The following is a 21,891-nucleotide window of genomic DNA, read 5'->3' on the forward strand; positions in this document are numbered from 1 at the left end:
ACATACATGCGGCCAACAAGCATATGAAAAAAAGCTCAATGTCACTGATCGTTAGAGAAATGCAAATCAAAACCACAGTGAGATACCTTCTCACACCAGTCAGAATGGCTATTAAAAAGTCAAAAAATAAGAGATGCTGGTGAGGTTGTGGAGAACACTTACACACTGCTGGTGGGAGTGTAGATTAGTTCAACCATTGTAAAAAGCAGTATGGCGATTCCTTAAAAAACTAAAAGCCGGGCGCGGTGGCTCACGCTTGTAATCCCAGCACTTTGGGAGGCCGAGGCGGGCGGATCACAAGGTCAGGAGATCGAGACCACGGTGAAACCCCGTCTCTACTAAAAATACAAAAAATTAGCCGGGCGTGGTGGCGGGCGCCTGTAGTCCCAGCTACTCGGAGAGGCTGAGACAGGAGAATGGCGTGAACCAGGGAGGCGGAGCTTGCAGTGAGCCGAGATCGCGCCACTGCACTCCAGCCTGGGTGACAGAGCGAGACTCCGTCTCAAAAAAAAAAAAAAAAAAACTAAAAGCAGAACTACCGTTTGACCCATCAATCCTATTACTGGGTGTATACCCAGAGGAATAGAAATCATTCTACCATAAAGACATATGCATGCGAATGTTCATTGCAGCACTAATCACAATTGCAAAGATGTGGAATTAACCTAAATGCCCATCAGAGACAGATTGGATAAAGAAAATGTGGTACATACTCACCATGGAGTACTGTGCAGCCATAAAAAATAATGAGATCATGTCTTTAGGGAACATGGGTGGAGCTGGAGGCTATTATCCTTAGCAAACTTATGCAGAAATAGAAAAACAAATGCTGCATGTTCTCACTTGTAAGGAAGCTAAATGATGAGAACTTATGAACACAAAGAAGGAAGCAACAAACACTGGAGTCTACTTGAGGGTGAAGAGGGGAGGAGGGAGAAGAGCAGAAAAGATAACTATTGGGTACTAGGCTTAATACCTAGATGATGAAATAATCTATACAACAAACCCCTGTGACACCAGCTTACCTATGTAACGAACCTTCACATGTACCCCCAAACCTAAAATGAAAGTTTAAAAAAATACCAAAAAAATTTCTATTTTCATTCATGGTTTCATTTAATGAGTTTTGGATTGACTGTGGCCATTTTGCTGTTATGTCTGTATATAAGGTCTTACATTTGGACATTCAGCCATTTTATAATACTTTCTGGGCTATTTAAAAGTATTTAAAGGTAACATTATATAAAATAAAATCAAAGATCATTGATTTTTAGTATTTGTCCCCCTTTAATCAGAGGGGACAACAATCACCAATATTCCAGCTATCTACTATAAACTACTTCTTTTTCTTTTTTTTTTGAGACAGCATCTCACTCTGTCGCCCAGGCTGGAGTGCAGTGGCGCAATCTCGGCTCACTGCAACCTCTGCCTCCCAGGTTCAAGCAATTCTCCTGCCTCAGCCTCCTGAGTAGCTGGGACTACAGGCATGTGCCACCATGCCCAGCTAATTTTTGTATTTTTAGTAGAGACCGAGTTTTACCATGTTGGCCAGGATGGTCTCGATCTCTTGACCTCATGATCCACCTGCCTCGGCCTCCCAAAGTTCTGGGATTACAGGCATGAGCCACCGTGTCCAGCCTGTAAACTACTTTCATTTGTATTCTTCACACAGTTTACAAGGTGAACATGCTTTTTTCTTTCTTTTTTTTTTTTTTTTGAGACACAATCTTTCTCTGTCGCCCAGGCTGGAGTGTAGTGGTGCAGTCTTGGCTCACTGCAACCTGCCTCCTGGGTTCAAGTGATTCTCCTGCCTCAGCCTCCCGAGTAGCTGGGATTACAGGTGCTCTCTACCACACCCAGCTAATTTTTGTATTTTTAGTAGAGATGGTGTTCCACCATGTTGGCCAGGCTGGTCTTGAACTCTTGACCTCAAGTGATCCACCCGCCCCAGCCTCCCAAAATGCTGGGATTACAGGTGTGAGCCGCTGCACCTGGCCATGCTTTTGATAGTATTTTGCTATAGTATAGTATTTTGATGGTATTTTGTGTTATACTGTTTTTCATTTAAGGTTACATCATAAATCAACTTTTTCTTTGTATACAGCATAGACTTCATGATGAATTGAAAGTAGGAGACAGAGGTGACTGAGTAGCTGCTGGTACCATTGTCACTGTGGTAGAAAGAACATGAGTGATTATGGTTAGTTAGCTTCTAAGGTAGATTTTTGTTTGAGTTTGATTTGAGAGAGACTTCCACAGGTTTATAGCCTGCTGGAGGAAGATTTTTCCAATGCAGAGGAGCAAAGGAGTAACATCTCAGTACTTGGGGAGCTGGAGCAATATGGGACGAGGAGACTTGAAGGATTACGCCTTTTTCTGGAGTTGAAGGGAATTAGGTCATGTGTTCAGATGTAAATTCCTAGTGACCTGAGGATTTACTGCAACTACTTTTAGTATCCTTTGTAACCCGTTACTTGAATATTTATCATTTATAATAATCCATCTGCGTTTAGAATAACCAATTTTTTTCTTTTAGCTTAATTTTTTTTCAAAAGAAAAGTTTCAAATATACACAAAAGTAGAATAGTATAATGAACCTCCATGAACCCATCATCCAGATTCAAGTTATTCTGATAGCTTTTTAATAATATTTCTTTAGCTCTTAATCATTTAAAAGTATTTAACACTCTAATCCATCTGTGCTTATTTTGCTGGAATTAGATAAAAGAATATTATTTATTAAGTCAGTCATCTTTTTTTACTATATTATGATATGTCTGGCCTACTAACCTACAGTTTTATTTATGCCAGCATAACATAGTTTTAATTATTTTAATAGGTTTTAAACCCATAATTATATTATAAATATTTATAATTAAATTTGCTGATTACATCAGTATTAAAATTTTATATTACTGTTTGAATATATTTTAATATCTATAGATGAAGTATGTGGATATTCTTGGGTATTTATCTTCCTTTTCAAATATTGGCGTGGTAACTCTTAACTAGCCAGAAAAGCTTTTGTTGATAAGCTTTTGAAAAATGAAAGATAAGCCTAAGCAATTCCACATATGTATTCATTTGTTTAGTAAATATTTATTGAGTAATATTGTGTGCTAGTATCACATCTGAATGAACTGGTATAAAAACTTTGACCTTAAAAGTGTATCACTGGGTCAATCTCTGTGTTTTACTACTGTTTTTAGCTCTACTTTCTCTCTGACTTTTAAATTGGTGATAATTAGGTCATATCTTTTAAAAAACTGCAAATGAGTAGAATTGTCTGGGACATCTTACACATGCCCTGCATCACTCTGGCCCCAGGCCTTTAGGGAAAAACAAAGGACAGTGATATATAGGATAATCATAGATATGGATGGAATATCTTTTGTTAGCTCTTGACTTAGTATGACAAATTCATAAATTATTTAGATGTAGAAAGAAACTTTGGAGCCATCTCATCCATTCATTCTTTCCTACACATAGAGAAGGGTAAGACAAGACCTCAAGTAAATGAAGTCAGTGAGTAAGCATATGATAGTATGCTTATACTTACTGTCATGGTTTCTTTAGACTTGTTTAAACCATTGAGCACCCTGGCATTTGGACCAATATGTGATTTTATAGCTGGTTTACTTAGCAAGTGAAAAACAGATTAGACTAACTGTAGTTAGTCTATACAGTTAGAACAATATACTGGTTAATTACAGTCTAGTGGTTCTGTAGACAAGTAGGCTTTCTAAAACTTGGCATGTTTCTTCTTCCAGTATGTTCCTTCCTTCTCCAAAATAAAGATGTTTTTAGTGTAGAAACAAACAAACAAAAAGAGATGTTTTTCGTGGTACAGTATTCATGACTTTGTTTTTGTTTTTGTCTGCTTCATTACAGGTTCATGTCAGGGCTGGTCTTTTTCATGGTACTGAGCTCCTGTGTAAAACCATCGTAAGCTCAGAGGTATCAGGGAAAAATGACCATATTTGGAATGAACCACTGGAATTTGATATTAATATTTGTGACTTACCACGAATGGCTCGATTATGTTTTGCTGTTTATGCAGTTTTGGATAAAGTAAAAACGAAGAAATCAACGAAAACTATTAATCCCTCTAAATATCAGACCATCAGGAAAGCTGGAAAAGTGGTAATGATACACCAACTTCTGAGGATTGTTTTATATAATGGAATAATTTTAAGACTGTTTGAAATAATTGAGTAATATAAGTTAAATTATATTAGGTAACTTTGATCCTTAAAACCTGATTTTAAGAAGATAAGAAATTTCCATGTTTATATCTTTAGATTTATGTTCATGCATTTACTTATGTTTATGTTCGTGCATTTTTTTTGTAATCTTGCTCCTTCTACCATGGATTTTCTTTTGGCAGATTTATTTTATAAGTGTTTTATTACATATGTAATACTTTTAAGAAGATATGAAGAATGATGATGTTTGAAAAATTTACAGTTCTGCAGTCTTTCAACTGAAATTTCATGTGACAGATATGTTTAAGAATTCAGAATTTTGTGCATTTTAGAAAGATCATTGGTCGTAACTGACTCAACATATCTTGTGGGGTCTGGGGCATAAAAATGTGTCATCAAACATGTTAATATTTGGAGTGAAATATATGAATATTCACACTAAATGTGACTATCATTAGCTTTTTGTTATCTCTGGCCACTTTTTGCTGTCACATGAGCTATGAACAAACCTTCAGTTTTTAGAGGTTCTTGGATTTTGAAATTATGAATATAAGAGGATGGACCTGTTGTCATACTTTCATCTTCCATGTTATGTTTTCAGTCAAATGTTTCACTTTCTTCTTGCTTTTTGAAAGCTTTTTGGTGGGGACAGGGACATTAATTTTATATGTTTTTAAAATCTTACTATATTTATCTATATATTAATTTGTGTTATTTTATTCTTTTTTTCTTTTGAGACAGAGTCTCACACTGTCACCTGGGCTGGAGTGCAATGGCACGATCTTGGCTCACTGCAACGTCCGCCTCCTGGGATCAAGCGATTCTCCTGCCTCAGCTTCCTGAGTAAATGGGGTTACAGGCACCAGTTACCACACTCAGCTAATTTTTTGTATTTTTTGTAGAAACAGGGTTTCACCATGTTGGTCAGGCTGGTCTTGAACTCCTGACCTCATGATTCACCCACCTCGGCCTCCCAAAGTGCTGGGATTACAGGCGTGGCCACCGCGCCTGGCCGTTTTCTTTTATTCTTAACATGGGAATATAAGCATCTCCTCTGGTTATCATCATATAATCTTCTAAAAATAATTTTTAGGCTAAGCGCAGTGGCTCATGCCTGTAATCCCAACACTTTGGGAGGCTGAGGTGAGAGAATTGCTTGAGGACAGGAGTTGGAGACCAATCTTGGCAACATGGTGAGATCCTGTCTCCAAAAAAAAAAAATACCCTAAAAGTAAAATAACTTCTAATGACTAAAAAGTCACAGAAGCGTTAGTTCCTTAGTATTTTTTTCTTCCCTGATGTAGAATTATCCTCAGAGTGTTTGATTATAAGATTTTTGATACACTATGGCAAAATTAATCTATTTAAATGTTTGTATAAAAGTCCTGTCAGCTCAATGCCTCCTTTTTAGAGATATATTTATATGCCTAGAGACATTATCTCCTTCCATACTGAGATTTATGTAGGTTGAAAGCTCTTAAAACACGTATTCTGATATTATACGTAGTTTCTTGGATTATTAAGAATTTCTCATTTTGGCTGGGCGTGATGGCTCACACCTGTAATTCCAACACATTAAGAGGCTTAGGTAGGTGGATCACCTGAGGTCAGCAGTTTGAGACCAGTCTGGCCTACATGGCAAAACCCCGTCTCCACTAAAAGACAAAAATTAGCTGGATGTGGTGGCGGGTGCCTGTAATTCCAGCTACTCAGGAGGCTGAGGCAGGAGAATCTCTTGAACTTGGGAGGTGGAGGTTGCAGTGAGCCGAGATCATACCACCACTCCAGCCTGGGTGACAGAGTGGGACTCCGTCTCAAAAAAAAAAAATCATCTTCACAAGGCTTTTTAGTCCATATTCTATTTCGTTCATATACTATTTATTATGAAATGTTAATTGGGTTTTAAGGTTCTTCTTAAACATAATAAAGATAGTGCGCATTTTTCTATGTATATCTTGTTCTCGTTTTAGATTATTTTGGAAATCATCCAGAACTTTCTAGAACTAACATTATTGAAACAAAGGACATGTGCATGTTTACACCTTATTCTTAGCGTATTTATGCAATGGTATCTTTTTCAACAGCATTATCCTGTAGCATGGGTAAATACGATGGTTTTTGACTTTAAAGGACAATTGAGAACTGGAGACATAATATTACACAGCTGGTCTTCATTTCCTGGTAAGATTTACATTCTTATCCTTAATGTTAAACCATAATTGACTTTTGGCATGTGGACTAGTTAATATTTATGAGTCACCGGTCTTTCAATTTAATAAATAAAATTATCATTTTGTATTATTTATTCTAAAACAGATTTACACAAATTAATATCATCATAAAATTACTTGTTTCTGAGTAGATTTCTTTACAAATTTTGTTTTGGTTTAAAATCGGCCTATATTTTATTTTATTATTTATTATTTATTTTTTATTTTGTAGAGACAAGGTCTTGCTATACTGCCAAGGCTGGTCTCAAAACTCCTGGCCTCAAATGATCCTCCCAAAGTGTTAGGATTACAGGCATGAGCCACTGTTATTGGCCTGTATTTTAAATGGTTATTTTAACAAGTTAGTATTTTAAACATACTTCCAACAAATAATGTACCATTATTTTGCTAGTAACAAGTTAACTCTAGTGTTAACAGATTATTCATTTAGCTCATTACAGATTGTCTAGTCTCGCCATGGAACATAACTTTTAAGTTTTGTGATGGGTAGCTTTGTCTTTAAATCTTATGCATCTCCATATTTAGGAATGAAATACACTAAACTTTTTTTTTTTTTGCGACGGAGTTTCGCTCTTGTTGCCTAGGCTGGAGTGCCATGGTGTGATCTCGGCTCACTGCAACCCCCGCCTCCCAGGTTCAAGCGATTCTCCTGCCTCAGCCTCCCTAGTAGCTGGGATTACAGGCATGTGCCACCACGTCCAGCTAATTTTGTATTTTTAGTAGAGATGGGGTTTCTCCATGTTAGTCAGGCTGGTCTGGAACTCCCGACCTCCGGTGATCCGCCCACCTCAGCCATCCCAAAGTGCTGGGATTACAGGCGTGAGCCACCGCTCCTGGCCATATTTCTGAATATATTTCTTATTTGAATGAATGTGTGTTGCTTTCAGCATTTTTTGTAGGTTTTTTTTCTTTTTTTTTTTTTTTTGAGAAATTCTCATAAGGAACAGTGTCTTCTTTATAATAACCTTTGTTGCTCCTAATTGTGCTTTCTTCATGAGTAGAAGGAACATCTCTAATTAGGGAGAAATAGTAAAAACACCTTTTTTTTTTTTTTTTTGAGACGGAGTCTCGCTCTGTCACCTTGGCTGGAGTGCAGTGGTGCAATATCCGCTCACTACAAGCTCCACCTCCTGGGTTCACGCCATTCTCCTGCCTCAGCCTCCCCAGTAGCTGGGACTACAGGTGCCCGCCACCACACCTGGCTAATTTTTTATATTTTTAGTGGAGACGGGGTTTCACCGTGTTAGCCAGGATGATCTTGATCTCCTGACCTCGTGATCCACCCACCTCAGCCTCCCAAAGTGCTGGGATTACAGGTGTGAGCCACCGCGCCTGGCCTAAAACACTTTTTCTTTAGTTGGCTTTAGCCTGAAATTTGAGGTAAATGGAGCACCTTCCACACGCTTTTATTTCTCAAATACTACTCAAAATACCCTCATCAAATGAGGTAGATGGTTTTATTTCCATTTTTACAGATAAGTGAAGCTCAGAGAAAATAAGTTAGTCTTACATAGCTGTTTCAAACCTAGGATTTGAATGAAAGACTATTCAAATCTTCCCATTCGTCTATACTGCTTTCCCAAATGTTGGAATTTTTAGTGTAAATCTTGTATTATAATAGTGGTTTTCTTTTTCTTTTTTCCTGTCTTTATAGTTTGTTGATATATCTAGTGAAGTTGTGAACTAATTTGAATTTGAATTTTTTAATTCATGGCTTTGTAAGTGACATTTCAAAATGTTCATGTACTAGCAGTTGTCACCTGAAAAATTACTTTTGGATAATCATTTACTGACATATCTATAAACTCTTTGCAATCTAATTGTGTGTGTGTGTGTGTGTGTGTGTGTGTGTGTGTGTGTGTCCTTCTATTCCTATCCTCTCCAGCATGTACCTCTAACAATTTTCACTAATTATGTTATTCCCCAAATGTAGGAGAGCTGTGTATATTTGACGTATTTCTTTTTGTTTGTTTGTTTGTTTGGCTCAGGGCCTCACCCTGTCACCCATGCTGGAGTGTAGTGACTTGAACACAGCTCACTGTAGCCTTGCCCTCCCGGGCTCAAGCGAGCCTCCCGTCTCAGCCCCCCCGAGTAGCTGGTACTACAGGCATATGCCACCACACCCGGCTTTTTTTTTTTTTGTATTTTTTGTAGAGACAGGGTTTCACCATGTTGTCCAGGCTGGTCTCGAACTCCTGAGCTCAAGTGATTTTCACCTCCTCAGCCCCGCAAAGTGCTAGGATTATAGGCATGAGCCACTGCTCCCAGCCTATTTGACATATTTCTTAGGAGGAACTAAACTTTCACAATACAATAAAATATAGCAGCAAAATACTGTACTTTCTTGAGAATCTTAATTTAGACTCACACATGTTCTCCAGAATCACCAACCAACTTGACTAGTATTTTTAGTAAAAATTACAATTTTTGGTGGTGTTAACTTGGCGTAATACTATGAACCTGACTTCCTCTCTGAGAAAATGTATGATAAAAAATAATAAATGAACACAATTAGTTCTGCATATGTCAGCTCTAGAATTGTTACATTTAACCCAGTAGGGGCAAGCAAGAAGCAAAGAAACTACAAATAATGTACCATCCAGAGTCCCTAGGTCATCATTACAAGGTATATAATCACATTTTTTTTTTTTTCCTAACTTTCCATAATTTTTTTATGTGGACTAGGAAATACAAATGTCGATTCCTGTTTTTCTCTCTATACTTACACAAAACGACACATTCTATATAATGTTCTGCTCCTTGCTTTATTCACCATATCTACATATCTACATATCACCATATCTTCTCTACGTATGTAGAGAACTGTTTTTCCCCCATGCCTGGACTGTTAGATTTTTTTTTTTTTAAGCAGAATTGTGTTCTGATAGTTCAAACAGTGCTACTGTAATGAATAACCTTGCTTATGTACAGGTGTATATCTGAGATAAATTCCTTAGAGGTGGGTTTATTGATTCAAAGAATAGATAAATTTATAATTCTTATAATTACAAATTGTTCCTCAATTTTACTCTCCATGTGTAGTATATATGAATGCCTTTTTTTTGCCAGATATGGTGGCTCACATGTATCATCCCAATGCTTTGGGAGACTGAGGCGGGGGATCACTTGAGTCCAGGAGATTGAGACCAGCCTGGACAACATAGTGAGACTCTGTCTCCCTATACACACAGAAAAAGAGTGCCTTTTTTTCTGACCACTTTTGAACAAGGCTGAAGGATTACCTCTATATTTGGGGCTAATAAGTACTAAAATACTAAATTTGATTTCAGTTAGGTTGCATTTGATAGGACAAAACTATAATAGTACTAGAGAGCAGAAGTATGAAACTGTAAATTGCTGAGAAATCAGCTCTAGAGTTGTATAAATTATTAGAATTGAGCCAGGTGCAGTGGTGTGTGTGCTTGTAGTCCCAGTTACTCAGGTGCTTGAGGCAGGAGGATCGTTTGGGGCTAGGAGTTTGTATCCAGCCTGGGCAATGTGGCAAGACCCTGTCTCTAAAAAACAGTAAGATAAACAAAAAGAGTTGCCTCCATCCAGGTGAAAATTGAGTTTGGGCTGGGTGTGATTGCTCATACCTGTAATTCCAGCACTTTTGGAGGCTGAGTTGGGTGGATCTCTTGAGCTCAGGAGTTCAAGACCAGCCTGGGCAACATGGTGAAACCCTGTCTCTACCAAAAATTAAAAAATTAGCCGGGCATGGTGGCATGCACCTGTGGTCCCAGCTACTCAGGAAGCTAAGGCTAAGGTGGGAGGATCACTTGAGCCTGGGAGGTGGAGGTTGCAGTGAGCCAAGATCATGCCACTGCACCCCAACCTGGGTGACAGAAACCCTGTCTCAAAAAAAAAAGAAAAAAAGAAAATTGAGTCCGTGAGGTGAGAAAATATTTAAAAAGATGAACGAAGAATTAAGGAATGAAAACTTGTAAAGATTTTCCATCTTTAGGAGATAATTCTGAGTGTGCATACTTTATGAACATTAGACCTAAGTAGAGTAGAGCTGATATTTTTTTTCCTTAGGAGATACAGAGAGAACAACTGTACTACAGTCAGTATAAGAAAAGAAAAATTACTTTGGAGAGGGGAGATCTTAGATTGTACACCTAACTCTATTTTCTCATCATGAGTTTCTTATCTGTGAAATAAAAAATTTATATAATGCAAACTCCAGAGTTTTCTAACTACACTGAAATGCTAAAATCACACACACAGTTCTGTGAATTGACCATATTTAGGGTGTTGGAAAAGGAAGGAGTACCTTGAAGAAAGAAGCAGTTGGTGAGGTAAAAGGAGTGCCACTTAATGGAGTATTCCAGAGGCTACCAGAGAAAATATTTTCTGTCAGCAGTTACAGGATAATAAAGAGCATTATCATTAGATTTGATAAGAAGAATGTCATTGATGACTTAAAATACTAATTTGGTTATTGTGACAACCGTGAAAACCAGATTACATGTGATTAAGAAGTCCATATATAGTGATGAGATTATAGTTTCTATGGGCCACCTAATTTTGATGGAGGGAGAGCAGTTCCAATTAAAGTCTTTTCAAGATTGAGAACTAAATTTGAATTAAGAGGTAAAGGAGCCATTCAGTTTTGTTAACTTTCTCGTTTTTAAAAGATGTATGCAAACTCACACTGAAATTTTGTTCCAAGCATTAACAGAAAATTAGAGGATTACTGATAGAATTATCTGTCACACTTATTTAGTTGACATACTTCTAAGGTGATTTTCATGGGAGGAGATCCATTACAGCTTTTTTAAAGCTTAGTTTTAAAGACATTTTTTAAGAACCAAAATTATTTGCATGTTTTAGATGAACTCGAAGAGATGTTGAATCCAATGGGAACTGTTCAAACAAATCCATATACTGAAAATGCAACTGCTTTGCATGTTAAATTTCCAGAGAATAAAAAACAACCTTATTATTACCCCCCGTTCGATAAGGTAAGCTAATTATTTAAAGGACCACTATGCATGAAATAATTGAATGATTAATTCCTCTATATACAGTTTAAGCTCTATCTGTCTCTTTCAAAACTTCCCATAGAGTGACAGCTTTGTTGAGTGGGAAGACCATGGATCAGGGAGCCTTCTTAACTCTGTTAGTTTTGGTTTTATCACTAAGTAAGAAAAGGTACCTCCAGGCCGGGCGCAGTGGCTCACGCCTATAATCCCAGCACTTTGGGAGGCTGAGGCGGGCAGATCACCTGAGGTCGGGAGTTTGAGACCAGCCTGACAAACACGGAGAAGCCCTGCCTCTACTAAAAATACAAAATTAGCTGGGCATGGTGGCACGTGCCTGTAATCCCAGCTACTCGGGAGGCTGAGCAGGAGAATCGCTTGAACCCGGGAGGCGGAGGTTGCGGTGAGCCAAGATCGTGCCATTGCATCCAGCCTGGGCAACAAAAGCAAAACTCCGTCTCAAAAAAAAAAGAGAGAAAAGGCACCTCTGGAGTTCACTTTTCTTATTTATAAAATGAAGAAATCATAATTGTTCTATTTTTTAATATCTCAGGCCCTTAAAGGGCTGTAAATATATTCATATGTAACTCTGAATATATAAAATGTTGTTTCAAATGTTAAAGGTATACACTGCTGTATTAGAATTGATACTCAAAGAACAATTGGTTTTTGTTGAATATGTCTGTTAGTGGTGCTTCCTAATGTAGTTATTTTATAGAATCTATAGTAAGGACTTCATTTCTAAATATATTTCTTTAATATACATACTGCATGTCTTGGGGATGAGGAGATTATCTAAGGGGGCTAAATATAGGGCTATGGTAATTTACATGCTAAGAGAGCTGAGCTGTCATATATTTTATCTTTAGGTTTGGCATGGTGTTTTTTGTTTTAAAAAACGGAGTGTCTCTCTGTCATCCAGGCTGGAGTGCAGTGGCACAATTATTGAGCCTCTAATTCCTTGCCTCAAGCAACTGTCCTGCCTCAGCATCCCGGGTGCTGGGATTACAAGTGAGAGCCACTGCACCTGGTAGTGTTGATTTTTGTAAGGAAATCTTTGAACAAATTCTCAGAAATTAGGAGCCAGGCACCATGGCTCAGCCTGTGATCCCATCAACTTGGGAGTCTGAACCAGGAGGATAACTTGAGGCTAGGAGTTCAAGATAGCCTGGACAACTTAGAGAGACTCTTGTCTGTACAAAAATTTAAAAGTTAGCTGGGTGTGGTGGCATGTGCCTATAGTCCTAGCTACTCTGGAGACTGAGGTTAGAGGACTACTTTAGCCCAGGAATTTGAGACTGCAGTGACCTATGGTCATGTCACTGTGCTCCAGCCTGGGCAACAGAGAGAGACCCTGTCTCTGGAGAAAAAAAAAAGTTCAGAAAATTAGCTGGAAGTTTATTTAATTTCCTCAATCCGCTTGAGTACAAACTACCTTTGAAGATTGATATTATACTTTATACATACTTAAATTAATCTACCTGTACATTTAAAGTATTAGCAAATTAAATTTATGTAATTCACTCTTCATTTTCATTATAATTGGATTTTATCCATCTAAGAAGTAATTTTTTATTTCAAGTTTTTTAAACATGTTTTTCTGAACAATAATTTACAACCAAATTAAATTTTGTGCTTATAATAGGAATTTCAAATATGGCAAGAATCATATACCTTAGTCTACACTGAGTAGAAAAAGCTACATTTTGACTCATCCAATACATTTATGTAGTGTCTTTAGTTATTCCTTTGATAGAAATTTATCCATAAGCTGTAGCTACTCGTGATGCATTTAATAGTCTTAGCTGTGACTATTATCATGTTCGGTTATGATGTGTATTCAACAGTTATAGGCTCTTTTGGCTCAAATGAAATGCTTTTTGAAGTACTTTTACAAATATAGCCTCCTGTATTTGCAAATATAAGTATTTTTAAAGAATATTTCAAGAGAAGCTTTATTTCACCATTGCTCCAGTCATCTGCAAATGGTCATTAAACTTTTTTTTTTTTTTTTGCCTTTCTAATCCCTTGGAGAGTCTTTCTTGAAGAAGATCAGTTTGGGATAGAGATTTTAGTCTTTAAATACATATAAGCCAGGGACAGCAGCCTTTAGTCCCATCTGCTTGAGGCTGAGGTGGGATAATTGCTTGAGCCCAGGAGTTCAAGGTGAGCTTGGGCAACATAGACCCCATCTCAAAAACAAACAAAAAATGTGTAAATAAGTATATGCTTATTGATCTCCTTCAATTGTACAAGTTAGATATATTGTCATTACTTCTACTTTTGGTGTCTGTTAATTGAAGAAAAAACATAATGACAAAAGCTTATTCTACAATTTAGTAACTCTTACATGTTTTTGTGTCTTCTTAACTAGAATACATTTACTTATATTTAAAAGAAAATTTTTGACATATATATATGCTAGCTGGTACTTATTTTATCTCCAGACAATTTTAGTGCTTCCTAGGAGTCATAATCCCTTATAGCAATACCATCATTTCCCTGTTGTCAAGAGTTTAAAGCACTTGAGAAGCATGATTTTGCTTTTAAAATTCATGTTTCTGTTACAAAGCATAGCAATGCCAGATCTTATGTAGTCTAAGTACAAATGTAGTCATTTACACTTAAAATTCTACAAATATGAGAGCCAAAATTCATTTTCTTTAATTTTTTTAAACAGATTATTGAAAAGGCAGCTGAGATTGCAAGCAGTGATAGTGCTAATGTGTCAGTAAGTATCAAGAGTTTTAAATGACCCTTTCTTATGGAGTTGTGCGCGTTATTAGGTACCTTTGCCTCATAGTAATGAACTCACAGAAGACCATAACTCATATGCAAGAACAGTCTGTGAGTGTGGGTAAGTATGCACATAATAGTGTTTTGTTAAATGGCAGCCCAATTTGTGGGTGATCTGGGTTCAGTGGGCAAGCCCTTTTCTGATACAAGTACAGGTTTAGCAGGTAATCTATAAGGGATTCTGCAGCACCTCATAGATTAACAATGCTGTCATAGCGAATATTATTTAGTTTAATGAGTAGGTTGTATTTCTCTCAGGTAACAAAGCAGTTTTAGTAATAGGCACACACATCATCATGCAAGTGACCTAAATTTCTTCCATCTTAGTGCTCTGCCATATTTAACATGTATTTTCTATTTCATGGTTTAATATTACTGCTTCAGCTTCTCACTTTACTATATTCCAGCCAGCAGGAACAGGAAAAACAATAGTAGTGGTCACACCCCGTTCTTATTCAGGATATTGTTAGTATGTATCATTTCTGCTTACATGTCATTGGCCAGATCTTACTGTCCGTGCCTAAGTACACGCACATCTGAGAGGTGCAGTCTTTAGCCAGGCCGTCAGTCATGGGCTTGGCTAAGAGTAAGAGATTCTAGTACTAAAGGAAGAAGTGGAGAATGGATATTAAGGGTCAAATAGTAGTCTCTGCCACATATACTATTCCCATTTGTTTCTATGCAGATACTACAATTAGGTTACTTTGTTGACTTCGGTTGCTATATTTATATCTAAATCTACATCTATATATCTATATCTACATATATATATATAAATATGTATACCATCTGTGCTTTTTTATTTAATTTTTTGGCTCTTTCTAGTTTGACTTTGTTGAGCTGTAATCCAATATTCTCATCATCAGTTTACAACTTTTAAGTCTATTTAGCAAAGCCATTCTACCTGTAGCATGGCAGTGTTATAGAGACTAGGAGGCAAACTGGAGACAATGTGTATGTTTTTCCCATTCTCACAGAATCAAAGCACTATTTAATTTTGGCCAGTTGGTGAAATGTCTGGCCTAGGCTGTCTTCTCCTTTGCCATTAGAGCTCTCAGAATCTTTCCCTAGTTTCTCAGCATGAGTCATCTGCTACTGCTTTCTTATTAGTGTTTTTGGCTTAAATTTTGTCTTTTGAATTTGAATGCTTGACCTTAGGAAAGAGAGCAGTAGTGCCAGGCTCCTAGTCTTTATAGTTTACCAAAGACTCTGGGCCAGTTTGGGACCATAGTAGCCAAATTCTTCCTCTCTGTCTTTTTTCCCAAAGTTTTGTGTTATTCAGGTTTCTGGAGACAGTTTCAGATAATAATTTAATTTGTAAACATTGTGCAAATTTTAATAGCTTAAATTACATATATGGCCTGATAAAAATTTGCATGATCAATTGATGAGGCTGGTGTGATAGGATCATTTTGTTTGACTGCTTTTTCTTGCTGAGCATGTAGACTTGAGAATGGCCTGGAATCTCTAAGAAGTAAGAGTTTATTAAAAAAGCAAAATAGTAAAATAAAAGTGGAAGCAATCTCAGAGACTAGTTTAAAAAAATGTGTGTTTGTGTATCAATTTAAAAAATAAAAGAAAAACTTTAAAAAGAGACAAATGCAAGAGCAGTTAGTTACCTTTAATGGTACAAAACAAATTTCTTACAGGTGTTAATTTATCAGCTTATTAGGCAATTACTGAAACAGATAATTACAGTTTAAGCTTAGGAGATATAATTGCACAGGCAGGTCTTCGTTCAAGTGCCTGTCTCATTACCCTTTATAAGACAATATTGCTCCTTGAACCTCAGATAAATGAATTAGTTTTTACTATTTCCACCATAAACTTGTACCTGACCTAAATCAGAGAGTTTGCTACACACTGAGCATGCAGTAATCTTGCCCAGGTCTGATATACTTTTACAATTTCTTTGTTTTTTATTAGGCACAAAGTACAATTAATAAATGGTAAGGATGGGTGTGATGGCTCACCCCTATAATCCCAGCACTTTGAGAGGCCAAGGTAGGATGATTGCTTGAACCCAGGAATTTGTGAGCAGCCTGGGCCATATAGTGAGACCCCATCTCTACAAAAAAAAAAAAAGTATTAACTGGGCATGGTGGCATGGACCTGTAGTCCCAGCTACTTGGGAGGCTGAGGTGGGAGGATAGCTTGAGCCTGGGAAGTTGAGGCTGTTATGACAGTGTAAGACCCTGTATCTTTAAAAAAAAAAAAAATTGTAAACCAAAAATGAAAGTTTCTGTCTGTGACTCCCACCTACCTTCCTCTCCAGAGCTAACTGTAAACAGTTTAATTTGTAGCTATCAATCCTAACTTTATATGTAAATATCTCCTCCTTTAAAAATAAACAATATCTATATCTATATATATAGTTTCTGTTTTTTTCATTGAATGTACTTTGTGGATATTGTCATGTGAGTATGAATAGGTCTACTTTTTAAAAAATACCTTTCTAACATTCCATAGCATTAATTATTAGTATCTATTAGATTTTTCTTTTTCTTTTCTTTTCTTTCTTTTTTTTTTTTTTTTTGAGACAGAGTCTCACTCTGTTGTCAGGCTGGAGTGCAGTGGCATGATCTCAGCTCACTGCAGTCTCTGCCTTCTGGATTCAAGTGATTCCCCTGCCTCAGCCTCCCAAGTAGCTGGGACTACAGGCGTGCGCCACCACGCCCAGCTAATTTTTTGTATTTTGGTAGAGATGGGGTTTCACCATGTTGGCCATGATGGTCTGGATCTCTTGACCTCGTGATCTGCCCGTCTCGGCCTCCCAAAGTGCTGAGATTACAGGCATGAGCCACCGTGCCCGGCCACATCATGTCCTTTTACCCCTTAATTCTTCAGTATTTCCTTTAAAAAATGACATTTTTATACATAACCTGAGTACATTCATGAAAGTCAGGAAAATAATACTGATTCAGTTCTATCAAATCTACAGATTTTATTCAAATTTAGCCAGTTTTCTCAGTCATGTGCTTTATAAGTCTTGGATCCAACCTCTGGTTACTTGTTGCATTTCATTGTCAGGTATATTTAGTTTCCTTCAGTCTGAAACAGTTCTTCAGTGTTTTTTTGTTTGTTTGTTTTTTGTTTTTTTTAATCTTTAGTGACTGACATTTCTGAAGACTATAGGCCAATTATTTTATAGAATGTCCCTCAGTTTGGATTTGCCTGATGTTTTGTCATGTTTAGGATCCCAGTTACGCATTTTTAGTGTGAATATCAAAGAAGCAAAGGTGTAGTTTTCTTACTGCATTTTATCAGAAGGCAATATCAATTTTTACCACTACTCTGGAAGTTAACTGTTATCCTTGGTTAGTACGGTGTCTGCTAGGTTTTTCTAGTATAAAGTTAATAAATAAAGGTTTTGTGGGGGCGTATTTTGACACTAAGTAAACATTCTATTTCAAATCAAGCTGTCACCCACTTCTTTTTGTATTCACTAATACATCTTGCTTGAATCAGTGTTAACTGCAGTGGGTTGCCAATTTTAAATCTTGCTTTTCCTTTTGGATTTATTAGTTGGCTTATAACATAGGATAGAGGCTTTTCTTCTTCTATCTATCTATCTATCTATCTATCTATCTATCTATCTATCTATCTATCTATCTATCTATCTATCTATCTATCTATCTATCTATCTATCTATCTATCTATCTATCTTTTTTAGAGTCAGGGTCTTGCTCTGTTGCTTGGGCTGGAGTGCAGTGGTACAGTCATAGCTCACTGCAGCCTCGAACTCCTCTTCTCCCCCATTCATCTCTTTTTTCTTTCTTCTTTTTTTAACTTATAGGAGATGGATTTGTGATTTCCATTTATTCAATGATTTGTAATTAGTTGCTGTCATTTATCTTAATGTTTAATTTATCCCAGATCTGGCTTATGGGAGCCCATTTAAGCTGTCTCTTGTCTCTTTTTGCTTTGTCTCTATCATTCTTTGAGCATTTCCTTCTTTCTGATACAACAGCGTATTCCACACTCATCTAGTACTTTCCCTACCCCAGCCTTGGAATCAGGCATTTCTCCGGGGAGTTTCACTTTTTATATTCAGTTTATTCCTTTTATTTGTGAAAAGTATGTAGGGATGGATGGATGGATGGATGGACGGACGGACAAACAAACAGATGGATGGAATGGATTGACAGAGTCTTGCTTTGTTGCCCACACTGGAGTGCAGTGACACGATCATGGCTCACTGCAGCCTCGACCTCCTGAGCTCAAGTGATCCTCCCACCTCAGCCTCCTGAGTAGCTAGAACTGCAAGCACATGCCACTATACTTGGCTATTTTTAATTTTTTTTAATTTCTATTTTTTTTAGTAGAGATAGGGGTCTCACTTTGTTGCCCAGGCTGTTCTTGAACTCCTGGGCTCAAGCAGTCTTCCTGCCTTAACTTCACAAAATGCTGGGATTACAGGCCTGAGCCACTGTACCTGGCCTATGTAAGATCTAGGCCCTGGATATGCTCATTACCCCTGGGTATAAAGTAAGTAAGTGCTCTTTGAAGAATGCAGGGGTGCAGTTGCTTCCAGGCCCTTTTGTGAAACAGAGCTAGACAATATGTATTTGTTTACCTCCATATGTTTGGGAAAATAAACATACACAGAGATATATTTATTTATCTATCTGTTAAAGACCATGAGTTCTCATCAATACCTCTAATATGGATCCATTCCCACTGTATATTTTCTAGTCTTTGTCTTTTCATATTTGTAATTCCCTTTTCTAATGGTGAGAAATCTGGATCTCTATTAACTTTGTTGTATTTACTTATTTGCTCAATCCCCTGTTTGTAATTAGTCTTCTAGTCTTATAACTGTCTTTGTAGTCTCCACCTCATTATCCCTGACTGCTTTGTGTTGGTCAAGTCTGTATGTCTGGGCAACACTTCATTAACTCAACTGTCTGTCCCCAGCAAGCACACTGTTAACCTGCCATCTGAATCTCCAGCCCTTGTGAAGATGACAGATGAGTTTGTGGCCTTCCATAGGGAAGGGAAAGGAATCATAGGTTTTTGTTTTTGTTTGTGTTTTCCCATGTGCTTATAGCAAGACGTTTGTTTTATTTTGGTCAGTAATCATTATTATAATATGTGTGTTTGTGATTTTTAAAATACAGTAGAAAATAGGGTTGTGATTTTTCATTGCTTTCTACCACTTTTATTTTGGTACAAGCATTTGAACATGTATTTAAGTTCTTCAGTTATACTGTACAGTATAATTTTTCATTACTGATTTTTGTTGTTTTATAAAATAATCTAATATTTTGTGTTTTTTTAGGCTTTTTGGTAGTTTTTACCTTGGCATTATTCAACGTTGTGCTTTTCATACCTCAGTAATACAAACAGTACAATTATGCAGCTCCACTGCTCTCCCTACTTAGCTTATTCCTAGGTCTTCAGGGTATTTACTTACAGTAGTCTGTAGAGGTCTAATTTAGATTCACCAAATTATACTCAGCCTGCTAGCTTTTTGAACATAACAGCTGTCTGCCTTTCTCTGACATGAACAATTTACATTCTGTGTTGTTTGCAGTAACAGGTTTGGCTAGGAGTTTCATTTTCAAATTCTGATGACATCTTTTTATTTTTTCTGAGACAGAGTCTCGCTCTGTTGCTGGAGTACAGTGGCGCAATCTTGGCTCACTGCAACCTCCACCTCCCAGGTTCAAGTGATTCTCCTGCCTCAGCCTCCCAAGTAGTTGGGATTACAGGTGTGCACCACCGTGCCCAGCTAATTTTTGTATTTTTGGTAGAGATGGGGGTTTCACCATGTTGGCCAGGATTGTCTCAATCTCTTGACCTCATGATCTGCCTGCCTCATCCTCCTAAAGTGCTGGGATTACAGGCATGAGCCAACATGCCTGGCTAATGACATCATTTTTTAGTGAAACCCAGTTATGCACCCTTTGTAGGTTGAATCTGTAAATATAAAACCACTATAATTAGGTCTTTTTGTGTTTATTAGTCTTTTTATGTTTATTTTCTTTAGTACAGTGAACCTATCTGCCTACTTACAAGATCCCAAGAATTTGGAGTTTACTTATTTGATTCATCTTTGGCTATCTTAAAGAAGATATGGTAGAATGCATCCTCTTTAATTTATTAAAACTTGGAATTCTTCAGCTTGTTAGAACAGAAGCTTTTCGTGTTTTTTATATTTTTTCAATGTTGATATTTGAAAGGGAGTACAGAACATTTGGAAAAATTATTATCTTATAGGAATAAAGTTATAAAAAATTTATAAAACTTTTTATGGCCGGACACAGTGGCTCATGCCTGTAATCCCAACACTTTGGAAGGCTGAGGCAGGTGGATTGCTTGAGCTCAAGAGTTCGAGACCAACCTGGGCAGCATGGAGAAACCCCATCTCTACAAAAAATTTAAAAATGAGCTTGATGTGGTGGTGCTTGTCTGTGGTCCCAGCTACACAAAAGGCTGAGGTGGGAGGATCGCTTAAGTCCAGGAGGTTGAAGCTGCAGTGAGCCAGATTGTGCGACTGCACTGCAGCCTGGGTGACAAGAGAGAGACCCTGTCTCAAAATACAAACAAACAAAACCCTTTTCTAACATAATGGAAGATGAATCTATAATGAAATCCTAAGAGAAACAAGAGTGTTTGACTCATAACCCTAACCTGTAAAGTTGATGTTTGAGAAGATAATATTTCTTTGTGTCTTTGTCAGTGGCGGATACTATGCAAGAGATTCCTTGGGTTTGACACAGCGTGTTAATTTCTACTTAAAGAAAATGAAATGGAGTGTATTTCACTCTCCGTTTCATTTCAATGACCATGAGGGCATGTAGCATACTTCCTTTGACTTAGTTTTCCAGGGTCTGGTAATTTTCCTATCTTACCAACTTTTATGTCAATTATTCCCAGGTAGCTAATATTTTTAGATACTGGACAGAAGTCATATATTGATATCCTCAATAACTAGAATAAATAAGAGATTTAGGCAAAACACCTAGAACACATATGTATGTGTGCCTGCTTGCCTGTCTCTCTGCCTGCCTGCCTTTTTCTGTCTGCTTAACCTGAGTGATATGCTAATCAGAAAATTGGTCTCTTAACGATTAGCTTATTTGTGTTTTTCGGGAACCTTTATTCTAGATGTAACTTTTAAATGCTTCCCAAAGATACCTATTATAGAGAATTTGTGAATTATCTTCTAGTCTGTTTTGTTTAGTTATTTAAGCCTATATGAGTTATTTATTGTAATAGGATATAGCTTGATTCAGAATTTTAATGTAAATATGTTAATGAGAAATTTGTTTTAATTTTTAAAATAATAATAATAATAATAATTATTATTATTATTTTTTGAGACGAAGTCTTGCTCTTGTCCCCCAGGCTGGAGTGCAATGGCACGATCTCGGCTCACTGTAACCTCTGCTCCCGGGTTCAAGTGATTCTCCTGCCTCAGCCTCCCAAGTAGCTGGGATTACAGGCGCCTGCCACCACACCTGGCTAATTTTTGTATTTTTAGTAGAGACAAGGTTTTACCATGTTGGCCAGGCTGGTTTCGAACTCCTGACCTTAGGTGATCCACCCGCCTCGGCCTCCCAAAGTGCTGGGATTACAGGCGTGAGCCACTGCGCCTGGCCTTGTTTTCATTTTTTATATTCGGTTTATATATTGTCTGCTCTGTACTAGGGATATACATGGAAAGAA

The 21,891-nt window shown here is 37.3% G+C and overlaps 1 protein-coding gene across 5 annotated transcripts in view; it reads left to right on the forward strand.

The window, feature by feature from the left end:
• PIK3CB (phosphatidylinositol-4,5-bisphosphate 3-kinase catalytic subunit beta) overlaps positions 1-21,891 on the forward strand; it is a 187,537-nt gene that overhangs the window by 118,002 nt on the left and 47,644 nt on the right. For 4 of the 5 annotated variants that reach the window (XM_032144371.2, XM_032144372.2, XM_058433364.1 and 1 more), the window contains 4 exons: positions 3,892-4,143; positions 6,290-6,386; positions 11,273-11,403; positions 14,102-14,152. In XM_032144371.2, the coding sequence (XP_032000262.1) occupies positions 3,892-4,143; positions 6,290-6,386; positions 11,273-11,403; positions 14,102-14,152 (531 nt within the window). The remainder of the gene's footprint in view (positions 1-3,891; positions 4,144-6,289; positions 6,387-11,272; positions 11,404-14,101; positions 14,153-21,891) is intronic. The other variant, XM_058433363.1, reaches the window with a different exon arrangement.

The sequence above is a fragment of the Hylobates moloch genome, unplaced genomic scaffold (genome assembly GCF_009828535.3).
Source record: "Hylobates moloch isolate HMO894 unplaced genomic scaffold, HMol_V3 SCAFFOLD_22, whole genome shotgun sequence".
In the NCBI taxonomy this organism is placed as follows: domain Eukaryota; kingdom Metazoa; phylum Chordata; class Mammalia; order Primates; family Hylobatidae; genus Hylobates; species Hylobates moloch.